Source organism: Eptatretus burgeri, chromosome 9 (assembly GCF_056783735.1).
Source record: "Eptatretus burgeri isolate ZD-2024b chromosome 9, Ebu_testis_v1, whole genome shotgun sequence".
Taxonomy (NCBI): Eukaryota; Metazoa; Chordata; class Myxini; order Myxiniformes; family Myxinidae; genus Eptatretus; species Eptatretus burgeri.
The window spans coordinates 40,778,909-40,805,053 of record NC_140969.1 but is presented as its reverse complement, the minus strand read 5'-3'; the positions used below and the strand labels follow the sequence as shown (position 1 = coordinate 40,805,053).

General features: G+C 44.0%; 1 protein-coding gene across 1 annotated transcript in view; it reads left to right on the top strand.

Moving 5' to 3' along the window:
- Positions 1–26,145, top strand: part of NAE1 (NEDD8 activating enzyme E1 subunit 1) — a 77,591-nt gene that overhangs the window by 11,646 nt on the left and 39,800 nt on the right. The window contains exons 5-11 of the mRNA XM_085894907.1: positions 7,453–7,483; positions 10,789–10,860; positions 12,439–12,518; positions 12,685–12,794; positions 12,992–13,107; positions 18,728–18,790; positions 19,880–19,943. Of these exons, the coding sequence (XP_085751033.1) occupies positions 7,453–7,483; positions 10,789–10,860; positions 12,439–12,518; positions 12,685–12,794; positions 12,992–13,107; positions 18,728–18,790; positions 19,880–19,943 (536 nt within the window). The remainder of the gene's footprint in view (positions 1–7,452; positions 7,484–10,788; positions 10,861–12,438; positions 12,519–12,684; positions 12,795–12,991; positions 13,108–18,727; positions 18,791–19,879; positions 19,944–26,145) is intronic.

Here is a 26,145-nt window from a genome sequence, read left to right as displayed (position 1 = left end):
GTATCTCACTAATTAAGAGGCTGTTAGCAAAAATATTTGAGTTCTTGCCGTTTTCCAGGGGTCTCAATTGGTTCCCAAAGTTTTACAAAAATCTGAGAGATGACGGCAGATTCTTTGATGATTTGACATGGAATGACCCAAAACAGCACGGTGCTCCATTTATGTATTAAAAAGCAAAATAGTAAAACCCTTTGTATGTTAATTGATGTTATATACGAGTGGGGCATGCTAGCACACTGCAAGCAACTACTCTGGTGCATCCTATGTGTAGATATTGTTACGGCTGTGGAAATTCGCATTACACCATGAAGGGCCCGTAGGTGAGATATCTCGAAGTACATGTGTAGTTAGCCCCAAATCCGTTGTCTAGAGGGAATTTATGTGATTCATTCGGGCTGCGACGCTTTGAGATAGCCGTTTTTCTGTTCTATCTTTATTTTGAACCAACCACGTCTCAACCGCCATCACACAACAACCACCTTAACCACCACGCCAGCCATCGTCACCAACTACAACCATGCTCCAACCCTCAGACAACAACAACAACGCCAACAGCCACGACTTTTACCTTCACAACTCAATCCCACAAACATCGCATCACCGTCATTCCCAAACAGCACCATAACCATCAAACCACCACCGATAAACCCTCCACCACCCTCACCTCTCTCCTTCTACGGCCATTCCCACACCACCTGTGAACACTGAGCGTCGGGCTGTCTTGGGCTCGTTTAGCGATACGCACCGAGCCGCGAGGCAAATAGCGGCCTTTCCGAGGGAGAATTCGGATCAAGAACGCTACACGCCCACTTCTGATCTGTCCAATTAGCAAGCGCGGAGCGGCTTGGCCCCGCCTCCAGGCGCGTCTGTGTGAAATCGATATATGCAAATTCTAGGATCAGGGGAGGTTCACTCCCACTTTTCCTCCGTCCAATGGGCGAGCGTGGCTCCGCCCCCGAGGTCATCCTGATTCGGATATTTGCATATTGTTTTCTTCTGCCGGCCTATAAAACAGCGAGCGCAAGGCGAATCGTGGCAGAGTGTGGCAGTAGCAGAGTGTGTCGGCAGAGTGAGTCGAGTCATCGGTGTGGCATCGACTTGGGTTCTGCAGTCGGCTGAGGAGAGTTGCGGGAAGAGGCAAAGGAGCTCGGGTCCGAGGCGAGAAGGACGGCGGTCGGCGACGAGGTCGCGGTGTGAGATCGCTCGTTATGGGACCCAAGCCAGCCAGTCATTCTCCTCCCCCAGGGCATCAACAATTCCCCCTTTCCCCCGTGCTGAGATAGTGCTAAAAGGGGGCCCCGTTCCCACCCCACTCCAAACGTCGTGCCAACGAAACCCGCCAAGGAGCATGGAGTCGGGGCACAGCCACGCGGCCACATCTGCGGCTCGTCCGCCAACGCATCACGAGGACGCGGGTAGGACCCCCCCCCCCGGTCTCGCGGACCTGGCCGCTCCTCCAGGTCACGTGCACATATTGGCCTCCAGGCCTGTCTGCCCCCTTGTCTATGAGGGTGGCTTCTTTCCTTTGCTTTTGAGTAAATGTGTTTTGGTGCCGTCTGGAAAGTAGAACTGTATAGGTGTTGCCATGTGTGGGCGTAGTCGGTAGTAACTCTGCGTCATTGTTTCTTTTGTTTTAACTGCTACTTGTACATTTTGACTGTTTGGCTGTACAAGTGTGCTTTCCATGTGTCGTGTAATAAATGTGCATTGTGTGAACTGTTTTCTGTTTCGCTTCGTCTTTTCTTTATTGACCCTCCATCCTGCTTCACGTAAAGGGTTTGTAGTGGGCTTAATACGCCCGGTAATTAATCTGGACCGTCCAGGTCGGCGATAACACCGCTCGGTTATCCCGATAGCACGGAACGGGCCGCCCAAGAGGCCCGTGTCCGGAGTCGACCTGCGGCGAGGTGTGATCGCCCGGTCGACCATTCGCGCAGGTACTTAGGTGGATCTAATTTGGCGAGTGACCCTATCCTGCGCGGGTGGGCAATTGGCACGATCGTGATGAGGTTAAACCCCCACCCGTGACTAGAGAGGGTCACGACTGAATTGTCCGTCCGGTGGGTGACGTGCCGCGATTCGAGTCACGTGGACATCCGCACGCCGGCAGGCGCAAATTCGCAACAATATAATAACTATTAGCTTTATTTATGTTTTATGATGTGGATTGTGAGAGAGATTTTTATATTTGATGGTGTATTGTGGTTGCAATCTGAAAGCAGCTAAATAATTTGAGTCAATCAAGAATTAGTGATTAGAATGAGCTCTTTGTTCAAAAATTTGCAGTTAAAAAATTACAAAATAGTAATTTTTTTTTTAATGTAAGCTTGCAGAGTACCTGCTCTCCAGGCGATCTTGTTCCAAGCAAGCCACACGTTCTTCTGACACATACCTTTATCTGTGTGATTTATAGGCGACTGACAGCTGCCTCAATCGCTCCCAAAAATATAAACAAAGATCCAGGTTACATGCATGAAGCAAAAACGTATCTCCTGCTGGTAATTCAAAACACCTCACTGCACTAGAAAATGTCACAACAGGAATATTGTATTTTAAAGGGTAGAGACTTATAATACCTTTCCCACCTGGAGTGGTGGGACACGATACACATTTCGGTAGAGAATTTGCATCCCTCCATCGCACCCTCCAAGACTACTGGCAAAGATTTAAAAAACAACTCCCTGTACACTAATTAAACTCATGCTGATCCTATATAGCAAGTCTGTATGTAATTCGCCGAGCTGTAGAAGGAGTAGCGCGACAAACAAACACACACCGTTTCGTGAGTTGTAGTAGGGATACAACAAAGGTTATAAAATAATGTGCTGATATTTTCGTTCTTTTGTGAGTCGGTAGTTATAAAGAGCTTTGAAATATTAGATAAAGTAAATCAAAAATTGGTGATTAGAATGAGGTCTTTATTTAATAGCTTACAGCTATAGTAATTGCCCCACGTATGCGAAGCGAAAAGCATTTGGTTTATGTCTGTCTTATTAGTTTATGTTCGTCATTTTATGATCAAGGGACAACTCATTTCAATCGAATGTTGTATTTTGATCAAGTCAAAGACAAATCTGCCGTTGAACAGTAAGTACTTTGTCTCTAAATTTGTCCCGATCACACACGCACAGATAGGAGTGAGATAAAAAAAATTTACTCTGCCTGCCGAGCAGTCAAACAAAATTGAAAATCATTCTATACAGGAAACTTACTGTTTTCAAAGACCTCATAAAGGATACATACAACAGGCACAAATAACTAATGTAACATGCTCTGGGTGTGCTCTGGCTTTCAAAAGGAATTAGCCACTGTGGCTAATCCAGGTTTAGAATGATGAGCCACAGGAGAAAGGAAATAGCCACATATTTTATTCAAAAGTTTTTTTTTTTAGCAATATGAAATAATAAGTTAATTTTAAATTTCAATTCATGCTGATGTTTTGTTTGTGTTTCAGGTATGCATGAGGTTATAATAAAGCAGTCTGGTGATGGGTGTCACAAGCTTACAGTACTCTATTATCCTGCTTATCTCACATGATGTACCCTGAATGAATGAAGAACAAAACAAGAACTTTCTACAATAAGCTTTCAAACTATTTAAATAAATCAGATTGCATGTGAAATGAATCTGGATCAAGAAACATGAAAAAAGTCAAAGTCATATACACTTTATTGCATAACCCATTGCACAGTGTATAAATACATAGCCTAGGCATTTGTTAATAACAAAAGTCAATAGTGTTCTGCACAAAAAAACAACAAAGATTATAATATCAATAACTGTAGATTAGAGTACACTAGTACATTATACTGGACTAGAAGTAGATAACTGTCTAGAAATAAAATATAATCATAAAATAATGGATATATAAAAATATGAGTTACTCATATCCGTATTATGCACTCAAAAACAAAGATAATATCAGTAACTGTAGACTAGTACATTATACTGGACTAGAAGACAGCGGATAACTGTCTAGATTACATCATTGGATATACAACAAGTGGAAATCCCTGAATTGCGTGTTGAGCCATAATTGTATAATTCTTTTTATACAACAATGTAAATACAGCAATTTCACAAGGGGGAGGCCCTCTGCACTTTGAAACAAACGTTTACAAAAAAATAATAAAAACAAGTAGAAGTGAATAGGACCCTTTTATCTGGCATTAACCCTCCATCCCACACTCAACCTCTCTCTCCACCCCTCCATCCCACACTCAACCTCTCTCTCCACCCCTCCATCCCACACTCAACCTCTCTCTCCACCCCACACTTAACCTCTCTCTCCACCCTGGCCTCCATCCCTCAACCCCTCACCCAACAACTTCACTCATCCAACCAATCTCACACATCAAACTCACTCATCCAACCAATCTCACACATCAAACACGCTTCCAACCAATGTCACATATCAAACTCACTCATACAACCAATCTCACCCATCAACTTCACTCATCCAACCAACCAAAGTTACCCATCAAACTCACTCATCCAAACAAACTCTCTCATCCAAACAAACTCGTCCTACTACAGGTACTACTACTGATTGTGTCAAAACTCACCTGGCAACCACTGACCCAATGATGCATTTAGCGCCGAGTTGCGCCAAATAATTCCGGGGAATTTTTTTTTTCAAAAAAATTAAAATAAAATTTTGAGACAAGAATCATGGGAATCATGCGTAATTTCGGTCGTTTTTTATTTTTTTTTTTTTTTTTTTACGAGAAACTAGTTTAAAACTACTAAAGTTAATATATATAAGCTTGTACGAAATCACGCGTGATTCCCATAATCAAAACATACAAAATGGCAGCCGTCTGAACGAAGGTTGAATTCTGTGCTAAAATCACCCGAAATTCGTCTAAAACTGGTAAAAAAAAAAAAAAAAATCACTAAAACATGGATTAGCCACAGTGGCTAATGGGTGTTTTAAAATATTAGCCACAGGTAAAGGGGATTCGCCCTGTGGCAACGTGGCGAGGGCAGCGCACTACCAGATGCTAAATCGGGTGGTGCGATAGACACTGCATAAAATGGCGGTAAAATCCAGAATTAATTTATTTATGCAACTTTTACAATCTTGATTTTATTTAAATTGAGTTACATGCTTGTGCACTGTAGAACACAAACAGCCTTCTCAGTACTTCCAAGAACCTCCAGTTTTGTAGTACAGGTATCTCCTGCTTGGCGAAGGTTCTAATAGCGCTACAACGAATGGTTTCATTGAGGACGATTCATCACTTCGTGAAGGTCTTCATTTGCTTCAACAAAGGATCTGTCACATTGTCATGGTGATTGTGCAATGTCACTTCCATGGTGATGATAAGTACAATACCTTTTTCACCCACTGATTAACTTTTCAGAAGGCTTGTGATTAATCAACTTTTCAGTATGAAAAGGTTAAAAATAATCATCTCCGCCACCGCCATAACCATTTCAGTGTGACAGAAACTTGGACTCAAATAGTTTTGGTAAGTGTTAAAATGAAATTAACTTTGTTATTGTGTTACTGTTTCTTATTAGGTAAATAATAATATTATAATGTCACTTGCAGCTAAAACCATCGTTATACCAAGCATATGGCTTTGCTGTTAGACCGAAACATTACGGTTAGTAAACGAAGTGTAATTTTTCCAGAAGAAAAAATGGAAAATGAGCTCTCACATAACAGAGTTATCAATGTTTCTAACCCCTTCATTAAATGGCGGATACCTGTACTTGGACACGTTCTATACAGGGTGTATAAGACTGCTTCAATTGCACTAAACTTCGGGATTTTTTTTTTAACGATCTTTAAAATCATTATTGCATTAAAATTGAAGTATATACTTGAACACTGCATGGGATATCGTGTTCTATGAACTCTAGTTTTTAATGCAAATACAGCAAAGGTTATATAATAAGAGGCAGAAGAGGTGTGTGTTAAGGTTGCCTAACAACCAGTTCAAGTGTCAGCTGAAATTTTATTTTTTTCTTTATTCATTCTGCTATCTTTTTCTGGTTTACATAGCACAGGGAAAAATTTCAATGACTATGTGTTGCAATGCCCTTAAAAATTGTCCTGTGATTTCTGATCATATTTATTATGAGTCTCCACATCAGATGTCATGTGAAGTTTTCCAAGGAGTAAATATTGTTCCGTGGAAGAGTGGATTATGATAGCTCGGTATGTGGTAAACATAGTATGGTCCATACGTCCACGTAGGTTAGATTACTCTTGTAACAGGGAAGATGCCACAGTAAATCGTATTGTAAAACATGCACTGAGGAGGCAATGAGTTAACTTTAAGACAGTGCAGGATAGGTTTGTTGTGTAAAACCTCCTGTAAATTCAGACAGGCCGGGTGGGGTCTTGTGGCACCGGGCATTTAACACCAAAGGCACATTGGAAAGTGCATTGCTTTTTTGGAAGAATGACCATTACAAACTGCTTGGCCGGCAGGCCTCGCAAACCAGAGGCAAGGTCTGCTGCTGAGCCCTGAAAGAAGGCGGAACACTTTTGTACAGGGCCGTCCTCCAGGGCGAGACTGCTTGAAAGATGTCCCCGTCCACCAGCAGCGAGCGGCCAATAGCAGGGACTCGCTGTGTATTAAGGCGGTCCCAGAATTCACGAGGGTCATGGCCGTGTCTCGCTTTGCACACAGTGACGTCAACATCTTGCTCTCTTTGCTTCATCCTGTGAGGAAAAAAAAAACAAACAACAAAAAAAAAAAACATCCCCTCGTCTTACCTCCCTCGCCATTTCCAGAGCCCCATCGCTTCCTCAGCCGCACTTCGGCCTTGCAGTGCCGACCCGCAAGACCACGCCATTATGGTGAAGCCCCAACCTGCTCATGCCAACCACAAGCCCTTGCCTGTCCCCATTGTTCACCATCTGCGGGTCTGGAACACGGCTCCATTATGGGGTTAGGCTTTATTTATTTCCTAATGTACATAAGTTCAGTTTTTCGTGCCTCACCTCCCACATTTGTTGTTATCATGTGCCAGATCTGTCCAGGTTCTGTTGCCTTGTCTATCCCCATGTCATATTTCATTATAATCAACCTTTTTATTATAAGAGACGTTTTCCCCTGTTTTTCCTCCCATGCGTTGCGCCACCAATTTTGGCCTTGGATTGGAGCAATCTTTGGGGTTCTTGTAAATGGCAGAGAACAGTTAATTGAACGCAGTGTGAATTTGTTAAGCTCGGCGATCTTCAGAAATAGCAAAAGTTCCTGGCACGACCGGTGATTTTAGTCAGACCCGTCGGCATGACATTGTATTGAGGCAGCACAGCACTCGTCATAAAGTTTGCTGAACGATCTCGAGGCATTTGTCTGGATTTTGGCAATGTTAACATTTTTATCTCAATTTTGATAAATGATAATGTACAAATCTAAGTTGAGTAAAACAAAAAGAAACAGAAAAATGAAAAACTGCATCTCGTGCTGCTGATTCTGCCTCCCCCAGCTTTTTTCTCACAAGTGACAGCATTGGAAAGGTACATTTTGTTCATCTCATGTTCTGCACTATCATACTTTGCTCTTTGTGTTCTAATGCACCATCATACATGTTTTCCTTACCGTACACATATTGTGCCGATCTTGAACAAATGAGATTGTGCAGTCGTTAAACGGGATTCCCCTTTTTACTTTGTTATTCTTTTTTTATTTTTTCATCAAGATTGAGATTTATGGTGGAACAGGAAAGTAACATGCCACTTTGAAGAAAGGCAACTTACAGGGAAGTAGGGTAACAGGTGGTTGCAATAAGCAAGGAGAGGAATGACTAAAGCAAGGGAGGGGGTTGGGGAGGGACATAGGGGTTAGTTAATATGGGTAGAAATGCAGGATGATATAAGATGTTGCTGCACTGCCATATTGAAGCCTTGGAGGGAATAGTGGGATTGAACAGCCCAAGGAAGGAAGTTCCATTAGTGCGAGAAGAGAGGAACAAACAAGTGAAGATGTATGAAAGAATGGATTTTGGGAGTTTAACAAGGAGTGCGTTGCTAAAAGAATGCATGGTGTCCTTGAGTAACTGGGGAGGGTCAAATGATTGAAACAGCATGGAGAGCAAGACCACAGTGAATCCAGTTTAAAAATAAAATTTTGAGAGGCCACCACTCTGTCTGTGATGAGTTTTGGGTGATGCCATTGATGAGAGCTTTGGAATCCACCGCATCCAGAGGAGTGGTGAGAAATGTGGGCATCAGCCCAAAGGGGAGTGCAGTATTCCATTGAGCTACAGTTTAAGACCTTGTCGGTCATGAGAAGTTCAGATTTACCAAATAAGGACTTTGCATGCTAGGGAGTGCCCAGTTTGTGGCCTTTGTAGGTCAACGAAGATATATGATCTACCCACAAGAGTTCATGATTGATGTTGAGGCCCAGAAATGATGAATATTTTGAAGAAGTAATAATGAACATCTTGTATGCGGAAAGTAAGCAAGTTATTTTTGGCACTCCTTCCACTTTGCATACAAGACCACACTCCGGTAGCTTTGTTATGCTGCAGGTAGGGAGCTTTCCAAATTCCTGCCACCTTATTCTTTTCTACAAAACTGAGGCTTGGGTAAGAGCAAGATTACGGAGGCTATGAACTAGGAGTAAGGCAGTGCGGCAACTCTTTTACACAATAAGCAAGGGACTGAATGAACTGGAAAAGAGTAGGGAAAGAGGTGTTGTGGAAAATAACTCGATTTCCACAAGTTGGATCAGCATACCAAAGGAGAATCTTTAGTTTCGTATATACGGAGGAAGAACATTGAATGCTTAACTGAAACATTTAAATGGACTACACTGAAACAAAAGCCTGAAGCAATTCTTCTTGTACACAACTTGACATTCCAAAGAATGGGAGGGGAGAACTACAGGGTTAGCTGATGAGCATTAGGCAAAAGAACTCAAACTGCAATACATGTCCACTGGGTGAAAGAGAATGACATAATCATGGCAAAAGTTGCAGTGATATCAACCAGGTCACCTTGTTTCATAGTAAGACATTCCTTTTATCAATACTTAGGTCAAAAGACTCTTGGGTAAAGGGAAACATAACTGACAGCCAATTTGACTATTGCATAAAAATTAAATTTATAAAGCACCAGCAACAATTATAATTGAGAGTACATGATTATAATTATTTTTCTTCTACAGTATGCTGATCCAACTTGTGGAAATTGAATTATTTGCAACCCACAAGTAAGAAGTTTGGATTAGGACAGGTAAGAGTGGTAATAAAGATTGTCGGTAATGATAGTGGTGATGCACTGCCGGCTTGAAGTCCTGGGGGAATGAGTGGGGCAGCACATCCTTTGGAATGCAGTTCCACATACAGGAGAAGCGAGGAACAAAATTGTTGAAATGTGCACTCAACCTGTATTTTTGAAGTTTAGCCAGGAATGGGTTGCTGTGGTAATGTGTACATCTTGGAGTTGATGGGGAATGTTGGTGGGCAGAGCAAGCAGTCAGTTAAACAAGAGGAGAGGTGGTTTAAAAAAAAATTGCAATGAGGCCACTGACCTGCCTGTGAATTGAGAGCGGCAGCCCTTGTGCTTTGTCTTCATTGCAGGAGATTCCAATAATGTTGAGAGCTTTAGATTCCACATAATCCAGGAGAGACAGATCTGATTCTGTCCCTAGCCCATACTGGAGATTAGTACTCCGTAGGGCTATCGACCAACGCCTTTTCGACTGTGATTTAGTTCTGATTTTTCAAGGAAGAACTTGGAATAACAGAGGATGCCTAGTCTGGAGCTGGCTTTGGAGGTTCTGGCTGATTGACCTAAAGTTCAAGGGACTGCACATTTTTCAGTGGATGACCAATGCAATCGATAGGTGGATTTGTTATAACATTTTTTTTTTTGGCATGACAGGGTGAGACGATTTTCCAGGATTTAAGGACATGTTCTAATTCTTTGGTCAACATCTCATAATTTCCTGATTTGCAAAGAGTGATGCATTTTCTGTCTGCCTATCAGTGCGATGGGGTACTGTGTAATCAAATACTGCATTGGAGTCATCAGAAGGAACCCAAATAAGCAAAGAGCAGAGATAGAGTCATCAAGAAGACATAGTGTGGGAGTCATCGACAAGAAAGAAGAGAGGAAGAAGAAGTGTATCAAATAAGTCTGTTTTTTTGATAAGGAACAAGGCTTTGACCCAACACACTGCATTGGGGCTCCAACCTCTACTGGAAGAGGAGAGGATTCCTTTGACAATAATGTGTCGGCTGTGCGATTGTCGGAAAGGCAATGCAAAGGTGGCCATGTATGCCACATGGAGAGAGCTTGACAAGCAAAGCAGGATGCCAGACTGTCGAATATCTGAGATCTGTCCAGAGAAACGGTCCTGACAACTTGGTTGATATTTATGGCATCCAACCATTGCTGAGAATTGAGTGGCAGTTGTGAGTTTCCTGTCATACATCAGGCATGGCCAGTCGGTTAGTTAAAGGCTTGGGCCAAAATGTTTGCCACCCGACTCCACAAGGATGTAATAGTAGTTGTAGTAGTGGTGTTGGTGGTCGTTGTTGTCAGATTCTAAATGTTAAGCATTAAATGAAATTAACGACCTGGCGATCATTGTAATGTGCTTTACTTACTAGTCACATTTCTCTTTTGCCATCTGGAATATGTTGACATTTTCAAATTGTTGATTAATCGGTCCACATTGCGATTTGACTTGGAGGCTTCCAAACAATGTGTAATGCTCTGTTGGAAACTTTTGACCTTGGAAAGATTGTACGAGTTATTTTGCTGTTTCACAGTTATCTTCTTTTATTTTATCACCTTCGATACTTTTATAGAACCGGGCACAAGCAGCGCTGGAACTAATTAAAGAGCTGAATGGTGATGTTTCTGGAAGCTACATAGATAAGGTGAGATTTTCCTTGGCTTTATGGTATGTGGGCATAATATTCGTATGTGATTATGGAACCTTTTGGATTATTGAGTCGTACTCAATCACCTCTATACTCTCCTTGCCAGAGAATGACCGAGTGTAGATGAAAATGCATTATGTTCAAATAATGTGGAGGTCACAATGACAAGCTTGGTCCGCAAGCAGGGAAGATTGTGGTTCAAAGTAAGGTGATTTAAGGATCCTGTTATCCTTCTCCGTTGTGGGTTTTTTGGCAATGCTGCAGGCGCCGTCATTGAAAAGCTAATGCTGCTTTTACGTTCGCTGAATCACCTTTCCCATTCACCTTTCCCAGCTCACCCTTCCCCTGCTCACCCTTCCCCTGCTCACCCTTCCCCCGCTCCACTCTACCCTCCCCCATCTAACATCATTATCCTGAGATAAGTCTTGTGGTTTCTATTTATGGCAGAGTACAGTACGAGTACGTAATATGTTTACGATCACACACCTTGCTCTTTTGTAATACAATTAAGGTAAACCAAGTGTGTTTTTTGTTTAATTTACACCGTATTTATTTTACTTGCATGTTTATTTCAATATTAACACACTTTGTGTGTGTGTGTGTATATATATATATATATATATATATATATATATCTATATAAAAATATATATATATATATATATATGTATGTGTGTGTGTATATATATACATATATGTATATATATATATATATATATATATATATATATATATATATATATATATATATATATATATATATATATATATATATATATATATATATATATATATATACACACACACATATGTCTATTTCAATTACAATGTGTTTATTTCTGGCTCCCGTCGATCTTCTTCGATATTTTCTCAAAGCCCAGGAACAGAACCCCCCCCCCCTTACCATTGGCCCTTAGTTGAAACGGTGGTCATGGAAACCATCACAGCATTTTCCAGGGACCTAACCCCCGCGTATTGGAGGGTTTCCTGCATATCAATTTGGCCCCATCGCTCAATGGTGAAAAATCACTTAAAAAATGAAAAATATTATTGTATCCAGATCTTTACCAAAATCAAATCGATTTGTCCTTGTCACATGCTCAACCTGTCCGCCAACTTTTGTCTGAATCTGACTATAACTTTTTGAGATATCATGCTACATATCGGTTTTAGCCCCATCACTCAATGGTGAAGAATCACTTTTTAAAATCTCAGATGCGGATCCGGATCTTCACCAAAATCTAATCATTTTGTCCTTGTCACACACCCAACCTGTCCACCAAATTTCGGCCAAATCTGTCCACAACTTTTTGAGATATCCTGTTTACAGACACACAAAGAGACAAACAGGGGTGAAAACATAACCGCTGCCCACCTTTGGTGGTGGGGTAATTAGTTTTTTGTACCTGTAGCCTCTGCCATGCCACTGTGCAGTTAAAGTTCTGAGGCCCTGCCCAGCTTCACAGCCTCATATTATTGAAGCACTGTTAAAAGCAACCTGTATTCTGACACCATCTTGACAGTTGTTTGTGTGATTTTTTTTCATCAGATTAACATTGCAGTGTTGTGTGGCAGAGTGTGGAGGAGCTTCTGGAGAGAGAGCCTGACTTCTTTCATCACTTTTCTGTTGTTGTGGCTACACAGCTCCCAGAAAGGTACAGGTCATATTGGACTTAAACTTTTTTTTTCTTCATATTTATAGTTTTTCATCTGCTTATTCATCTCCTTCAGTTTTAGACTCAGGCCTAAAAGTTTTTGGGGGTGATTTTAACTGTTCTCGATGCCTTTTAATTATTTTTGTTTTCTTGACTATTTGTTCAGACCGCTGCTGCGCCTTGCCGAAGAGCTTTGGAACTGCCAGATCCCTTTGCTCATTTGCCGGACATATGGAATTCTGGGTTATTTGCGCCTCGTGGTGCCCGAGCATGCAGGTGTGCCAGCTTAGACAGTGGTATTCCGATTATTGGTGAGGTGCAAAATTGTTGTAAATAACAATTGCATTGGCTTTAGTGTGTAAACTTTGGAAAACTTGGTGTAACTGCTGAACTGTTTGTGAAATGCAGGTTTTGTGCAGCTAACCCTTTAATTCTTATTTATTTATTCCTGCCATGGATGGCTTTCTTTTTAGTCGTGGAATCTCATCCAGACAACACATTGGATGATCTTCGTTTGGATAAGCCTTTTCCTCGTCTCGCTGCTCTCTTAAGCGAAGGGGCCTCTCGACTTCGCCTTGCGGACCACCAGGTGTGTGGCCCAATTTTCCACCTTGCTCATTTGCCTTCATTATGATCCTTCATAGCTTTAAACCTTTTAGCTGCCTCTGATTCTGAATGACGTCAATAATTCATCACTATGGCTGCTATCCTTCATGTGGATTTTATTCATTGTTCAATTCCACATGTACATTGTGTTCGGTAGAGGATATCAATTTAGATCAAGTTAGGATTACTGGAGCAACATATTCGATTGCTTTAACAAGTAAATTTTGATGACACCGTCTTCCTTTGTCAAAAATTGACTTCATGGTAAAATTTGATTCATTGTATCAGTCATGTTGTACTTGACGGAGAAATAATTTTGCTTGCAAATTCAACTAATTTTTTTATCACACCAAAATATAAAATTTAGTGTGTTTGCCTGTGGCTGATATGTTTGGCCGTTACTTATACAATCTCAACCAAACTTTCCAGGGGGACTAAGGGCCATAAGACAAAGGTTGTAGCTACTTTGTTTGCACCCTCCCCCAGGGGTTCCAAAGGCGTAGTTGATGCAAATTCTCCACATAAATGTGTTCCATGTTGCGGCGCTCCCGGTGGTGGTGGGAGAGGGTATTACGAGTGACGCTTCAGAAGTCTCAATTGTATCATGAGTGAGAGGCCTTCGCCTTATTTTTGCAGTCGCAAAACTTATTAAGATAAAGACCAATTACTGCACCATAGTCCCAAGAAGGAAGCCAGACATAAACACACACACACACACACACACACACACACACACACACACACACACACACACACACACACACACACACACACACACACACACACACACACACACACACACACACACACACACACATATTATATACTCATAAGTACTTACAAAAGTTATTTTATTTGAAGTTATAACCTTAACTTATTAGCAATTGACTGATTTCCCAACTGCTGGGATCATCAGCTGGGCACCGTTTTTCATCGAGGTTTCGATCCCTTCAGCCCAGAACCTCTCCAAACGATGGATCCACAACAACGGTTGTAGGTCCACATCAGTAGATTACTCAACATCAATGGACCCACAACCTCAAAGTTGCGTCCAGTCAGTCAACACACCAATGCAATATCCTTGTTCAAACTTATTTAATTATTACTTTTATTTAAAGTATTATTACATATGAATAACTTTAATCATATATTAAGCGATAAACACTTTACCTGATAGACATGTCCATCACACAGCACCTCCATCGAACCATAGACTCAAACTGTTATTCAAATAATGAAACTGTCATCAATAACCGATTTCAATCTGTGTTACTTTAGACTTGACTGCAAAGAATCCAGTCGCCTCTGCCATGAGGAATTCCCATGTTATTTCCTTTTTCCACCTTGGAAAAACACCATCTTAAGGTGTATATATCGCAGCTTTAGTATCATTGCGCGTTATCATAATGTTTTTCACAAGGCACTTTTCATAACAAAAGTAGCAGCAACAACAACGACAATGATCATAGCATAATAATCGTATTAATAATACAATAATAGTCAGACACGGTGGTGTAATGGTTGGAGCGTCCACTCTGACTTCCGAGTCGTACCAAAGACTTTCTTATAAAATGGTGCACACGCTTCCTTGCTTAAAGCTCAGCATTTAAAAGGGTAGAGCATAGATAAACAACGCTGTGAAGGCAATGGTAATCCACCAAGTATAACCAAGTTCTAGAGAGTTCTATTTATAACCCATGCTATCAACCTGCCAAAGGCCTGCATACATGCATGCTCACACATGCAGCAACCTTTGCACCCCTCCGGTCTGCTCATTCCGAAATGGATTTGTACCCCCAACACCATGGGGAAGCTGTTTTAAATTTAAAACGAAATAGTTCATCCTTAACCCCCCTTACCTCCCCCCCCCCATTCCCCCATCACGTTCCTCCAACCTCCTCCCGATCTGTGCTCACCGTGCCCTCTTGTTCCGGCGCTACGATCATCTTCTCACTCATGCATGGATTCCTGCTGGCACGTCCCACGCAGCTTTAGTGCTGCAGCACATCCTGCTCACCGCGTGTCGAAGCACACGGTTCCCGTGATGGCCGCGATACCACCTCGTACCGACCACTATGGCGCCACGCACCACACCTCTGGGTGCGAGTTCAGTCGACGCACCACTCACGTGTAACCAAGTGCACAGGCAGGCACACCCCCCTATGGAGAGTCCCTATATAAACTCCAGTCTCCCTGTTTGTACCATTTAGTGCTCACGTACTTTTTTGCGTTGGTGGAAAATGCCGGCTTCATCTCCTGATTGAACTTCTGCAAGGATTGAACTGTATACACCTTAAGATGCAAGCTCCTGTGGCACAGTTTCACTCACCTGTGGGGTCACGCGTGCACTGCATGCATTTTCCCCCGTACGTGCTCCATTCTCCTCTGCCAGGGCCTGCTTTATCTCTCCTTTTAAATTTCTGGCCCAAGTTATTAATTCCTTTACCGGTGATGCACACAATCCATTTGCTAACTTGGCCATTCGTTCAGCCGCTTGTTTCCATTTCTCAGCCTCATTTTTCTCCTTTTCGGCCTCACCCTCTTCCATCATATCATCCATTTCAAGCTTCGTCTCGGCCTTTCTCTTGCCCTCTTTCTTTTCTTCTGACCTCCATCTCGTCCTTTTTTTATTTTCTTTTTTTTTTTCTCAAACTGACATCTCAGATCATTTTTTTTCCGGATCATTGGCAGGCATCTCCCACGATGAGGCCGAGTCTTTGGGCCTCTCACTCTCTCACCGTAGGCAGGTCGGTGGTCTTTCTGTCTTCTACTGTCTCCTCTCTGGTCTCCTCCAGTGTGACCACTCCTCATTTTCATAAATGCCAAGGTGAGCCAATGAAAAAGCCAAGAATTCACAAGGTTTCGGAAAAGCGATGATAACAGAAAACCTAGAGAAAACTAAGACGACAAGGTGAACAACGAATAGCCAAGATCTTGTGAAAAAGCCAAGGAGTGGTCACACTGATCTCGCCCCCCCCCTGCTGTGTCTGCGATTTGTCCCCACCATATTTCCGCATGGCGCTCAAGGTCCGCCAACAACCCGCTTCTGGTAAAACTACCAAAATCACGAATCGCTGCTCACCTTCACGCTTTCATTCCTCTTTTTTCCCGCCTTTGGAATAAACTCCCTCACTTTGTTCAATCCCATTCTTCCCTCCAGGCCTTCAAAACAGCTGTTGACCACCACCTCTTATTGTCCCCCATCCAAATCCTCGATCTTTTCTACCCCCGTTAATCCACCCTAAACCCACCTCCTTCAAATTCCCTGCTTTCCTTCCTGAAAGTCCCTGTCCATCTTGTATATGCCGTGTTCCCTGCCCCATCCCTCTCCCTTCCACAGATCTCCTAATGTCTCTGTTCCCCATTGTTTTGTCCATCTGTCTCATGCCCCCCCCCTTGCTGTGCGTGGTATGTTAGCTCTCATACGAGCCTCGAGAAGGTATACAAAAAAAAATACTGAACATGTGGTCCTCTATTTTGTTGTACAATTAATCTTTCCTTTGCTTTTCTCATTGCAGCTCAACTCAACTCGCTGTTTGTCTCATTCTTTCACTAATCTTTCTCTCTCCTCAATCTCCTGTCTCACTTTTTCTTTCAGCAGACTAATCTCCCAGTCATGCTTTCTCTGTTCTTCCTTCTTTAGTCTCTCTCTTCCCTCAATCTCCAATTTCACTTTTTCTTTCAAACGGGCCTTGTTTTCCCGTTTCCAATCACTTTTCCATTGGTCGTACATGACTCCCCTCTGTATTCTCTTTCTATCTCTACCTTTGCTTCCTATTCCTCCTGCATCAACTCTATTTCCTTTTCATGAGCCTTTTCTGCTAAATCACACTTCTCTTGCTCTTTCTCTAACCTCTTTTCCAATCACTCTTTTGCTTCCTTCCCTCTTTCCAACCGTTTCCTCTTCAATTCTATATCAATGGTGTGGCCTTCTTCCCGACACTTCCCTGCTCATAACTCGACCTCTTTTTCTTTTAATTGCGCCATCATCTCACCCATTTCCCACCCCCCTCTCTATCCCCCTTTTGCTTTTTCCCTGGCCTCACTAACCGCCTTCTCATGCTGCGCATCCTGCTTGCCCATGTATTCCATGCCACTTTCCCCGTGTGTTCTTATGCTGGAACTCAATCCATCATGCCCAGCCATGAAGCCCTTCCTCAGCCTGTCATGCTCAGCAATCCCAGCAAACATCCCATCAAACATGCCGTTGAACCTTTTGTCTTCCTCTGGCATCATAATGACATCAAACTAGCTTGCGCCCATCTAGTTCTGTCTATCTTGGTTTGACATATCTGCTTCTTCTTTTTTTTTTTTTAAATTAAATTTTCACCCTCAATCCACTCCGTTATAACTTTGAGGTACAGGTGCTTGCACCTCAGGTCTAATCTTGTGCCAGACACCAAGTGTTACGGTGTCAAGGTGGTTCCAATATCTCACTCCCGGACACCAAATGTTACGGATTTGCCCAGGGTGGATTACAAGGGGAATTCTTGCAATCGACTTCCACGGCTCGACAGATAACTCCACGGTGCGACGGCTTGTTAACCAACCATCGACGCCATCTGGGACGTTTATTTTAAGTAGGGTCCAGTGTCCAGATCCCACTTTACCTTCCCAGCAAATTTAACACCCCAGATAGGGATCTGTACTCCCCAACAAGCAACCAATTCCAGGATACGGCCAAGCTTTACCGTCGATGTACGTGTCGGCTACATACTATTCATAACGGAGCAGCTTGGAAGAACTCCCTGTTTGCAGCATACTATGTCTAAAGAATGGAATCTCACAACCAGACAGTTTGGAAGGGATTATGTAAACGGGGTGGGCCATGTGGGTGTGTGGAGATATTCAAAGGGTGATGTATAAAGTGTCAGGTATGCCCTGAAAAGGAGAACGAGAGAGATATAGTTTGAGAAGAAAGTCTAAGCATCTGTACGTGTGGCGACCACGTCCAGGAGCTCTTTCTGGGTCAGTATCTCCTCTGCCTCGGACTGCCCTTCTCTCGATCCAGGCTCCAGTTCTCCCTCCAAGCTCTTCCGATCTCCTCGTTGCTTCCAGACGTGGCCACACCGTTCCGATCTCTGTCAGCTTTTTATGAGCGTGTGGTGTGTCTTGAACCATGTCAACTCACCTCATGATCAAGCATCTTCCCCATTGGTGGTTTCAGTGATCCGGTGGTGCTCATTGGTTGGTGCAGGACTTGGCGGTGCAGCTGCGTTGAAGCTGGTGCCGTGAGAGCCGTTCCTGATCAGCCCCAGTGCCCAGCCCCACTCGTGCTGCATGGGCCGTGCCTGCTTAGCCTCCGATGGCGAATGCAGGTTATTGTGTGTGAGGTTGTTGGTTTGTCGTGTGGGTGAATGTTGAATGGTGTTTGTGGTCCTAGTTTATTAAGAGCTTAGAAATCGAGAAAAAGAGAACAATGGGGCAAGCCTCACTTACAACCACAATGCATACTCCCTCCCATACTAAACATTGGATTCCCAGGTTTAGCCACACAAAATACTCTGACAGAACTACATTGTGATTTTATGTGCTTTGGTACGCGCCACCCCGGGGGTTTCCAAAATCCATCACGATATATTTGTGACATTTTCTTTTCCCAGGAACACAGCCACATACCATGGTTGATCATCATAGCCGAGTTCTTGCGAAGATGGCGAGTGCAGGCAAGTAGCACAATATACAGGCAAAGCATCATTCCCAATCAAGACGACCTTTCAATCAGGAATATTTGTCATTATAGTCACTGAGCTTCTTTACCTGGGGTATAATATCCAAGGTATATTTGGGTGCAGAGGGGACATTTTGAATGCATCTCAAACAATGAAACAAAGCCTGGTGTTGGCTTAGTGGTTAGGGTGGTGGCTTGGGATCCCAGGGTCCTGAGTTCAAGCCCCGTTGGCTGCTGAATTAACACCAGGGGGTTGACTCAGCCTGTCATCCTTCCGAGGTCGTCGAAATGAGTACCAGTGTACTGGTCCCGGTGTATGCCCCGGTTAGAATAGGTGTACCATATCCCTGTGTGTCGTAAGAGGCGACCAGGGTTGGCGTCAGGAAGGGCATCCGGCCATAAAACATTGCCTCAAGAAAAAAAGCCCAACCCCTGCACAGCAGGGAAAAATGGCTGTAAAAACGGTCATTTTTTTATTTTTTTCAAACAATGAAATGTGTGTAACCAGTGAACCATAATTGTAGTCGAAACAGTATTTCTCAGATGGTTTAATAGGGCAAGTGCTTTTAACTATGAATGACTTGATAACAGGTATCAGTGAGTGGAAATGTAGTTTGTTCATTGGAGGCATGGCCAGGTAGCATCACTGCAGAAATATCCCTGAAAATACAATGTCAATCTATGGTGGCACATTTTTTTTTTGTTAATTAACACTGTAAATAGCGAACCTTTTACAAGGACCATAATGGTTTGGGAGCAAGTTTATTATTTCACTGTTTGACACTCATGGAGGAGCATGTAAACATATGCTTTGTAGCAAAGAACATTATTCTTTTCACACAAATAACATGAGAATTAAACGGTTATGTGTTGATGAACATGGCATAATGGTTTTGAAATTGGTGTCGCAGCAACTTGATCCAAGTACTCAGAATGAAATGGCAAACTAGCTGCTTAAGCTTGCTCACCATCGCAACACACAGTCCCAAATGTAATCTCTTAATCCCCCTTCACCCTCCCCAAACCCCCTTTTGTTGTGTTTAAAAAAAAAGATATATATTTTTTTGCTCTCTTTACCTTGCAGCACAGTGGAAAGCTGCCCTCATCTTACAAGGAAAAAGATGCATTTCGCAAGCTCATCAAAGAAGGTGTTAATATGTACTGCATGGGAGGGGGGGGAGGGGATGTCGGTTTAGCCCAATATGATGACACTTGTTTTTTTTCCATAATAAAATTAAAACAATCATTTATTTTTAACAGCAACAAGTGAATAATGCAGTTATTTTGTGGATGCAACTGTCTTATGTGGAAAGGGCGATCCATAGCCAGATTGTGGTAAAAATGGTATGGGTCCGTGTGTCCACTGAGGTTAGATTACACTTATAACAAGGAAAATGTCAGAGTAAGTTGGATTGTAAAACATGCACAAAGGAGGCAGTGAGTGATTACTTCAAAGCAGAGTAAGATTGTACATGTAAAAACAAGGTGAGTCCAAGTGGAGGACTTGCAAATTATACAAAGGCACGGAAACAGCATTACGAAATGTGCTTTACAATGAGCTCAAGCGTTTGGACATCGGTATTGCAGCACTCTCTGAGGTTTGGAGAGTAGATTGCGGTGAGATTATGGTGGGTGGTTACACCTACTATTGGTCTGGTCGCTCTGATGGTTACCTTTCCCAAGGAGTTGCTGTAGCTGTGGCCAATAAGCTGACTCCAATGATTATTGAGGTAACACCGGTCAACGAGCGTATGATGAGACTCGGGATTCGTCACTGCGTAGGTGTCATTCCCCTGGTCTCTGTTTATGCTCTGACTGAGGCGAGTGATCTCACCGTGAAGGATGCATTCTACGCCATGCTTGAATCTGTGCTTGATTACTTCAGTGCCCCAGGCGAGATACTCTTCTAGTCTTGGGGGATTTCAATGCATTTACTGGAACTGATAGGGATGGTTATGAGACGTGTGTTGGTCCCCATGGGTCAGGAACCAGAATAGCACTAAGTTCCTTGACTTTGCAAGAAGTCATGGACGTGGGGTGGCCGGTTCATGGTTTCAGTACCCACAAGTTCATTGCTGGGCTTGGTATTCCAACACTGGCGGTGTGGCAAAAGAGATTGACCATGTCCTCATTGATGGTCGCTGGAGGATGATCCAGAACTGCAGGGTCTACCGGAGTGCTATGTTCCTCAATACTGACCACCGGCTTGTTGTAGCAACTCTGAAGTTGCACCTTAAATCCAGGAGAATGGTACCATCCCAGCCTAGGCTGGATGTTGGCAAGCTCAAGGATGAGAGGGTAGCTGAGGAGTTTGTGAACAAGCTGAGTGGACACTTGGGGGGTCTGGGTGCTTTGGGGGGTCCTGAAGAGTTGTGGAGTGCCTTCAAGACCACCGTCCTTTATGTTGCCGGTGGATGTCTTGGAGCTCACCGTAGGGCAAAGAATTTTGTGTCTCAAGGGACAACTGGATACCATTGACCAGAGTCGCAGGGCCAGGCTGAATGGCAGAGCTGAGCTGTTCAGGGAACTGAGGCGTAAAACTGTATGTGCGCGAAGGGTGGACAAGGAGGCCTATGTGCAAGGAATCTGTGAGGGGGTAGAGCATCACCTGTGGTCAAGGGATTCTCTTCCTTCTTACAGGGGAATTCGCACATTGCGTTCATCCAAGCCCATCCCTCCGTGTGCTGCAGTTAGAAGAGAGGGTGATAGGCTCTTGACAGAGGAGTCCAAAGTGAAGGCCTGCTGGGCCGGTTGCTTTGAGCGGTTGTACCAGGCTAATCCACCAGCTGTCGAGTTGGACGTCAGAGGTGTTACAATCCCTGTTGCTGACTCTCCAATCAACTGTGGTCCACCTTCGCTTGTGGAAACACGGGCTGCGGTGAACCGGTTGAAATGGGGTAAAGCTCCAGGGATCTGTGGCATCCATGCTGAACTTCTCAAGGCTGGTGGAAATGCTGAACTTGTGTTGTTGCATGCAGTCTGTGCTCTGCCTGGAACACAGGCATCACCCCAACTGACTGGAAGAGGGGCCTTGTTGTCCCTCTCTGGAAAGGGAAGGGTGATCACCAAGACTGCAACAACTACCAAGGGGTGACGCTGCTCTCAGTGCCGGGCAAGGTCTTTGCTCGGTTAATTCTTGATCGGGTTCACCATCATCTGCTTGAGCACCACCGTCCAGAGCAGTCAGGCTTTGCACCAAAGCAGTCAATGATTGACCGTATCCTCGCTCTTCAGTTCCTCACCGAGCGCAGACGAGGGTTTCAGCAGGGGCTGCTTGCAGCCCATGTTGATCTATGTAAAGCTCTTGATTCAGTGAATTGGGATGCCTTCTGGAAGATTCTTGGTCTTCAAGGGGTTCCACCAAAACTGATCGATCTGATGTCTGAACTCTGCTCTGGTACTGAGAGTGCTGTGAGATGTGGTGGTACCATCTCTGACTTATTTCCAGTTGTTACTGGAGTTTGTCAGCGGTGTGTACTGGCCCCCACACTTTTCAGCACTTGTATGGACTGGATTCTCGGGAGGATGTCTGAGAGATCAAGCTGCGGTGCATCGTTTGGGAATGGCAAGGTCTCTGACCTTGATTTCGCAAATGATGCAGTCATCTTTGCGGAGACTTTAGATATCCTTTTGGGGGCCCTCGAAGTGCTGAATGAGGAGTCAGAGCCGCTGGGATTACGGTTTTTCTTGGGTCAAAACTAAGATTCAGGCTTTCAATGACATCTTAGATGCTGCTGTCCTGTCTGTGCCTGTTTGTGATGAGTATGTTGAGGTCATGGAGAGATTCAGTTACCTTGGCAGTGATATTCATGTCTCTGCTGGCTGTGAGAGGTCAATAGATGTCTGGGTTGGGCCTGGGGAGTCATGGATTCACTGGATAATGGGGTGTGGCGCTGCCGGTACGTGTGCGGGAGGACGAAAGTCCGAGTCTTCAGGTCCTTGGTGCTTCCAGTCTTGCTCTCGCTCTCTCTATCGATTGCAACCTGTGGCTGCTGGTTGCATCATTGGTTGGGACTCTGCTATGCCGCTGATGCAGTGTCCCCCTTACCAGTGCACTGGTACTCATTTTGCCGACCTCGGAAGGATGGCAGGCTGAGTCAACCTCCTGGTGTATTAATTCAGCGGCCCAACGGGGCTTGAACTCAGGACCCTAGGATCCCAAGCCGCTACCCCAACCACGAAGCCAACACCAGGCTTAGTCTTGCTCTGTGGATGTGAGACTTGGACTCTGACCAAGGATCTGAGATGGAGACTTAATTCCTCTGGTACCAGGTCTCTTCGGAGAATCCTTGGCTATCGCTGGTCGGACTTTGTGTCCAATGAGCGGTTGCAGAGAGAGACTCAAATGAGATTTGTTACCTGCATAGTCCGTGAGCGTCAGCTGCGGCTGTATGGACATGTGGCTCGTTTTCCTGACACTGATCCTGCTCACCAGATTCTCTCAGCGAGGGAGTCTCGTGAGTAGAGGAGGCCAATGGGCCGACCACGTGCCTCGTTGCAGCAGGTTTATCGGCATCTCAAGGAAATGGGGATGGGCCAGGCATCTGCCTGGGGGATGGCCAGACGGAGTCCCCTGGAGTACCGGTGGAAAGTGGAAGCAACGACGTGCTGCTCTTGCGCATGCTCCCATACCTGACCTGACCTTTACAAGTGGTAAGTATGCTTTCAAAGTTCCACGGATATGTATGGCGGTTGTGCAGAACGGCCCAGGGCTCACGAAGGACCGCAGGATGTGCAGCCTTGTGTGCCACGGAGAGGTCCTGGATGGGGGTTGGATGGACTATGTGGGAAAATGCCACCCCTATCCAGTGGAGTGGCCAATAGGGACCAGCCACGGGCAGTTCAAACAGTGTTTTGGAGCCTAGCCTCTGTCATGGGGACCCAGAAGGTAATAAAAAAAATAGGACCGCGCATCCTGAAGCTCACCTGGATCAGGCACAAGTCAATCAAACCCCTCGCAGCCCCTCCCCCCCCTGACCCTGATTTTTTTTTCTTTTCTTTTGTTAATGATGTGAACAAACTTTGGTACATCACAGGTGATGAAGGTGGTGGTCAAGTTTCATCGAAATCATGTGTGTAGTTTCAGAGAGCAAATACCTATTTGGGGGGGGGGATCAGCCCGCCCGCCCCCCTCGACCCCTGTAATGAGCACAGATTTTGATGCAGTCGATATGCTTTGGCGGAGTGGCGACCCATCTAGGATTGTGCGCAATAGCCAAGGAGACTGCTTCGGCAACACCAACGCTCTACACAGAGTATGGTCCCAATGGATAGATGGATACGCTTTGGTACATCATGGGTGATGAAGGTTGTGGTCAAGTTTCATCTTAATTGTGTGTGTAGTTTCGGAGAAGAGAGCAAATACCTATTTTGTGGGATCAAAACTCGCCCATGGACCCCCTTAATGAGTGCAGATTTTGAATGGGGTCAATACACCTTCTTTAGGTATCAGAAATGAAGCTTGTGACCAAGTTTCACCAAAATCGCGTTTGGTTCAAGCGATAATGACTGAAGTGTTTTGATCTCTGACTCATTCACTCACCCACTCACTCACTCACTCACTCACTCACTCACGGACACTGCTCACTTACATAAGCTCCCTGGACGAAAGTCCAGGTGAGCAAAGAATGTTGCACGCGTATGCGCGCACTCTCTCTACATCCATCGCTGGTCACAAAAGGACTGTGAGGAGAGGCTGCGCACCACATCGCCCTGCCTCGTCTTCACACCTCTTCACCTTCACACCCCGAGCACACTGCATCCACAATCAACGCGACTCTGCAACCATCGCCGCAGCTGCAACGAAGTAAAATTTACCAATTGTCATCAAACCATATACCTGCATACAGTGTGGAAATGATGACATCAGAGGTCACGAGGTGTGGCAGCTTTTTTGGATAGAAAAACGAACCTCATCTGATCAAAACAAAACTTCACACGTGATCCTCTACCCAATCTTTGGCAGAGTTCAAATTTTCAATGCCATTGGTCACGTGGTTTGGCGACCATGATAGTTTGAAAACCGAAAATTTTAAAACCTTTTTCTCCAAAACTGCTGAACAGATCAATATGAATCGTGTTGTGTTACATGGAGCAAGGGCAGTGAATCACAACTGCAAAGTTTCGCATTGATTGCTGCATCCATCCATCCATTGGGACCACACTCTGTGCAGAGCATTGGTGCTGCCTAAGCAGTCTCCTTGGCTATTAGGCACAATCCTGGACGGGTCGCCACTCCGACACAGGATACCAGCATGCTGGCACTCATTTTGCCAACCTCAGAAGGATGACAGGGAGAGTCAACTCCACCTGGTATTAATTCAACAGCCGAGTGGGATTTATAATCAGGATCCTAGGATCCTAAGCCCACCACCCAAACCATTAAGCCAACACCAGGCATGATTGCTACAGCGGTTTCCAAAATATAATTTTTTCATATTTTCCTTCAAACCAATGTAGCTGTCGCCACATGTGACTGATAATGTCATTTTTAAGTCAAATGTATGTAGCCACGTCAGTGGATAATCGCTGCAAAGTCTAGTATTGATAGGTTGAACCATTTCAGAGAAACAATTATTTAATTATTGTTTTTTTACCAACGTTACTGCCACATCATGACTGATGAGGTCATTGTTAAATAAATATTTGTAGCAACACTGGTGGATTATCACTGCAAAGTCTCACATCGAAAGGCTAAGCGGTTTCAGAGAAATAATTTTTTCAAATATGATCGACTCGGCATTGGAAATATTGGTTGAAACTTTCAACATCATTGATCACATGGTCTTGCTGCCATTTTGGACAAAAAGCCTTATCCAAGTGATCACCGCGAAACTCCAAAGATGTGAGCGGCCACCCATTCTGAGTTTGACTTGATAAAGAGGACGTCGTGGTTGAGGTGTCCGATCGAATCAGGGCAGCGTGTTTTTTTGTTTGTTTGTTTGTTTGTTTTTCACCATAGAAATTTCACGAAATTTTCACCAAAGATGCAACTACTCATGGAGCATGTTGTTGTTGTAACTATGATGTCATAGGTCACATGGTGTGGCAGCCATGTTGGAAAAAAGGAAAAACTTTGGACCTCTATCTCTGAAACCGCTACATGGAAAAAAATTCAAACTTGGCACAAGTGAAGTACTCTCCATCCAAGGGTGATGTTTTTTTTATGATGTCATGCGTGGCTTCCTTGTGACATCATAATTTTCATATGTCAAACGCTTTATCCGGTCGGTATGAAAAATTTTGAGGGTCCTCTCGGGCAAAATTGATCTAAATTGATTGAGGGTCATCTCAGGCTAAATCGAGGTAAGCAGGCTGCACAGTGCCAGGCAGCTATAGGTAAAGCAAATA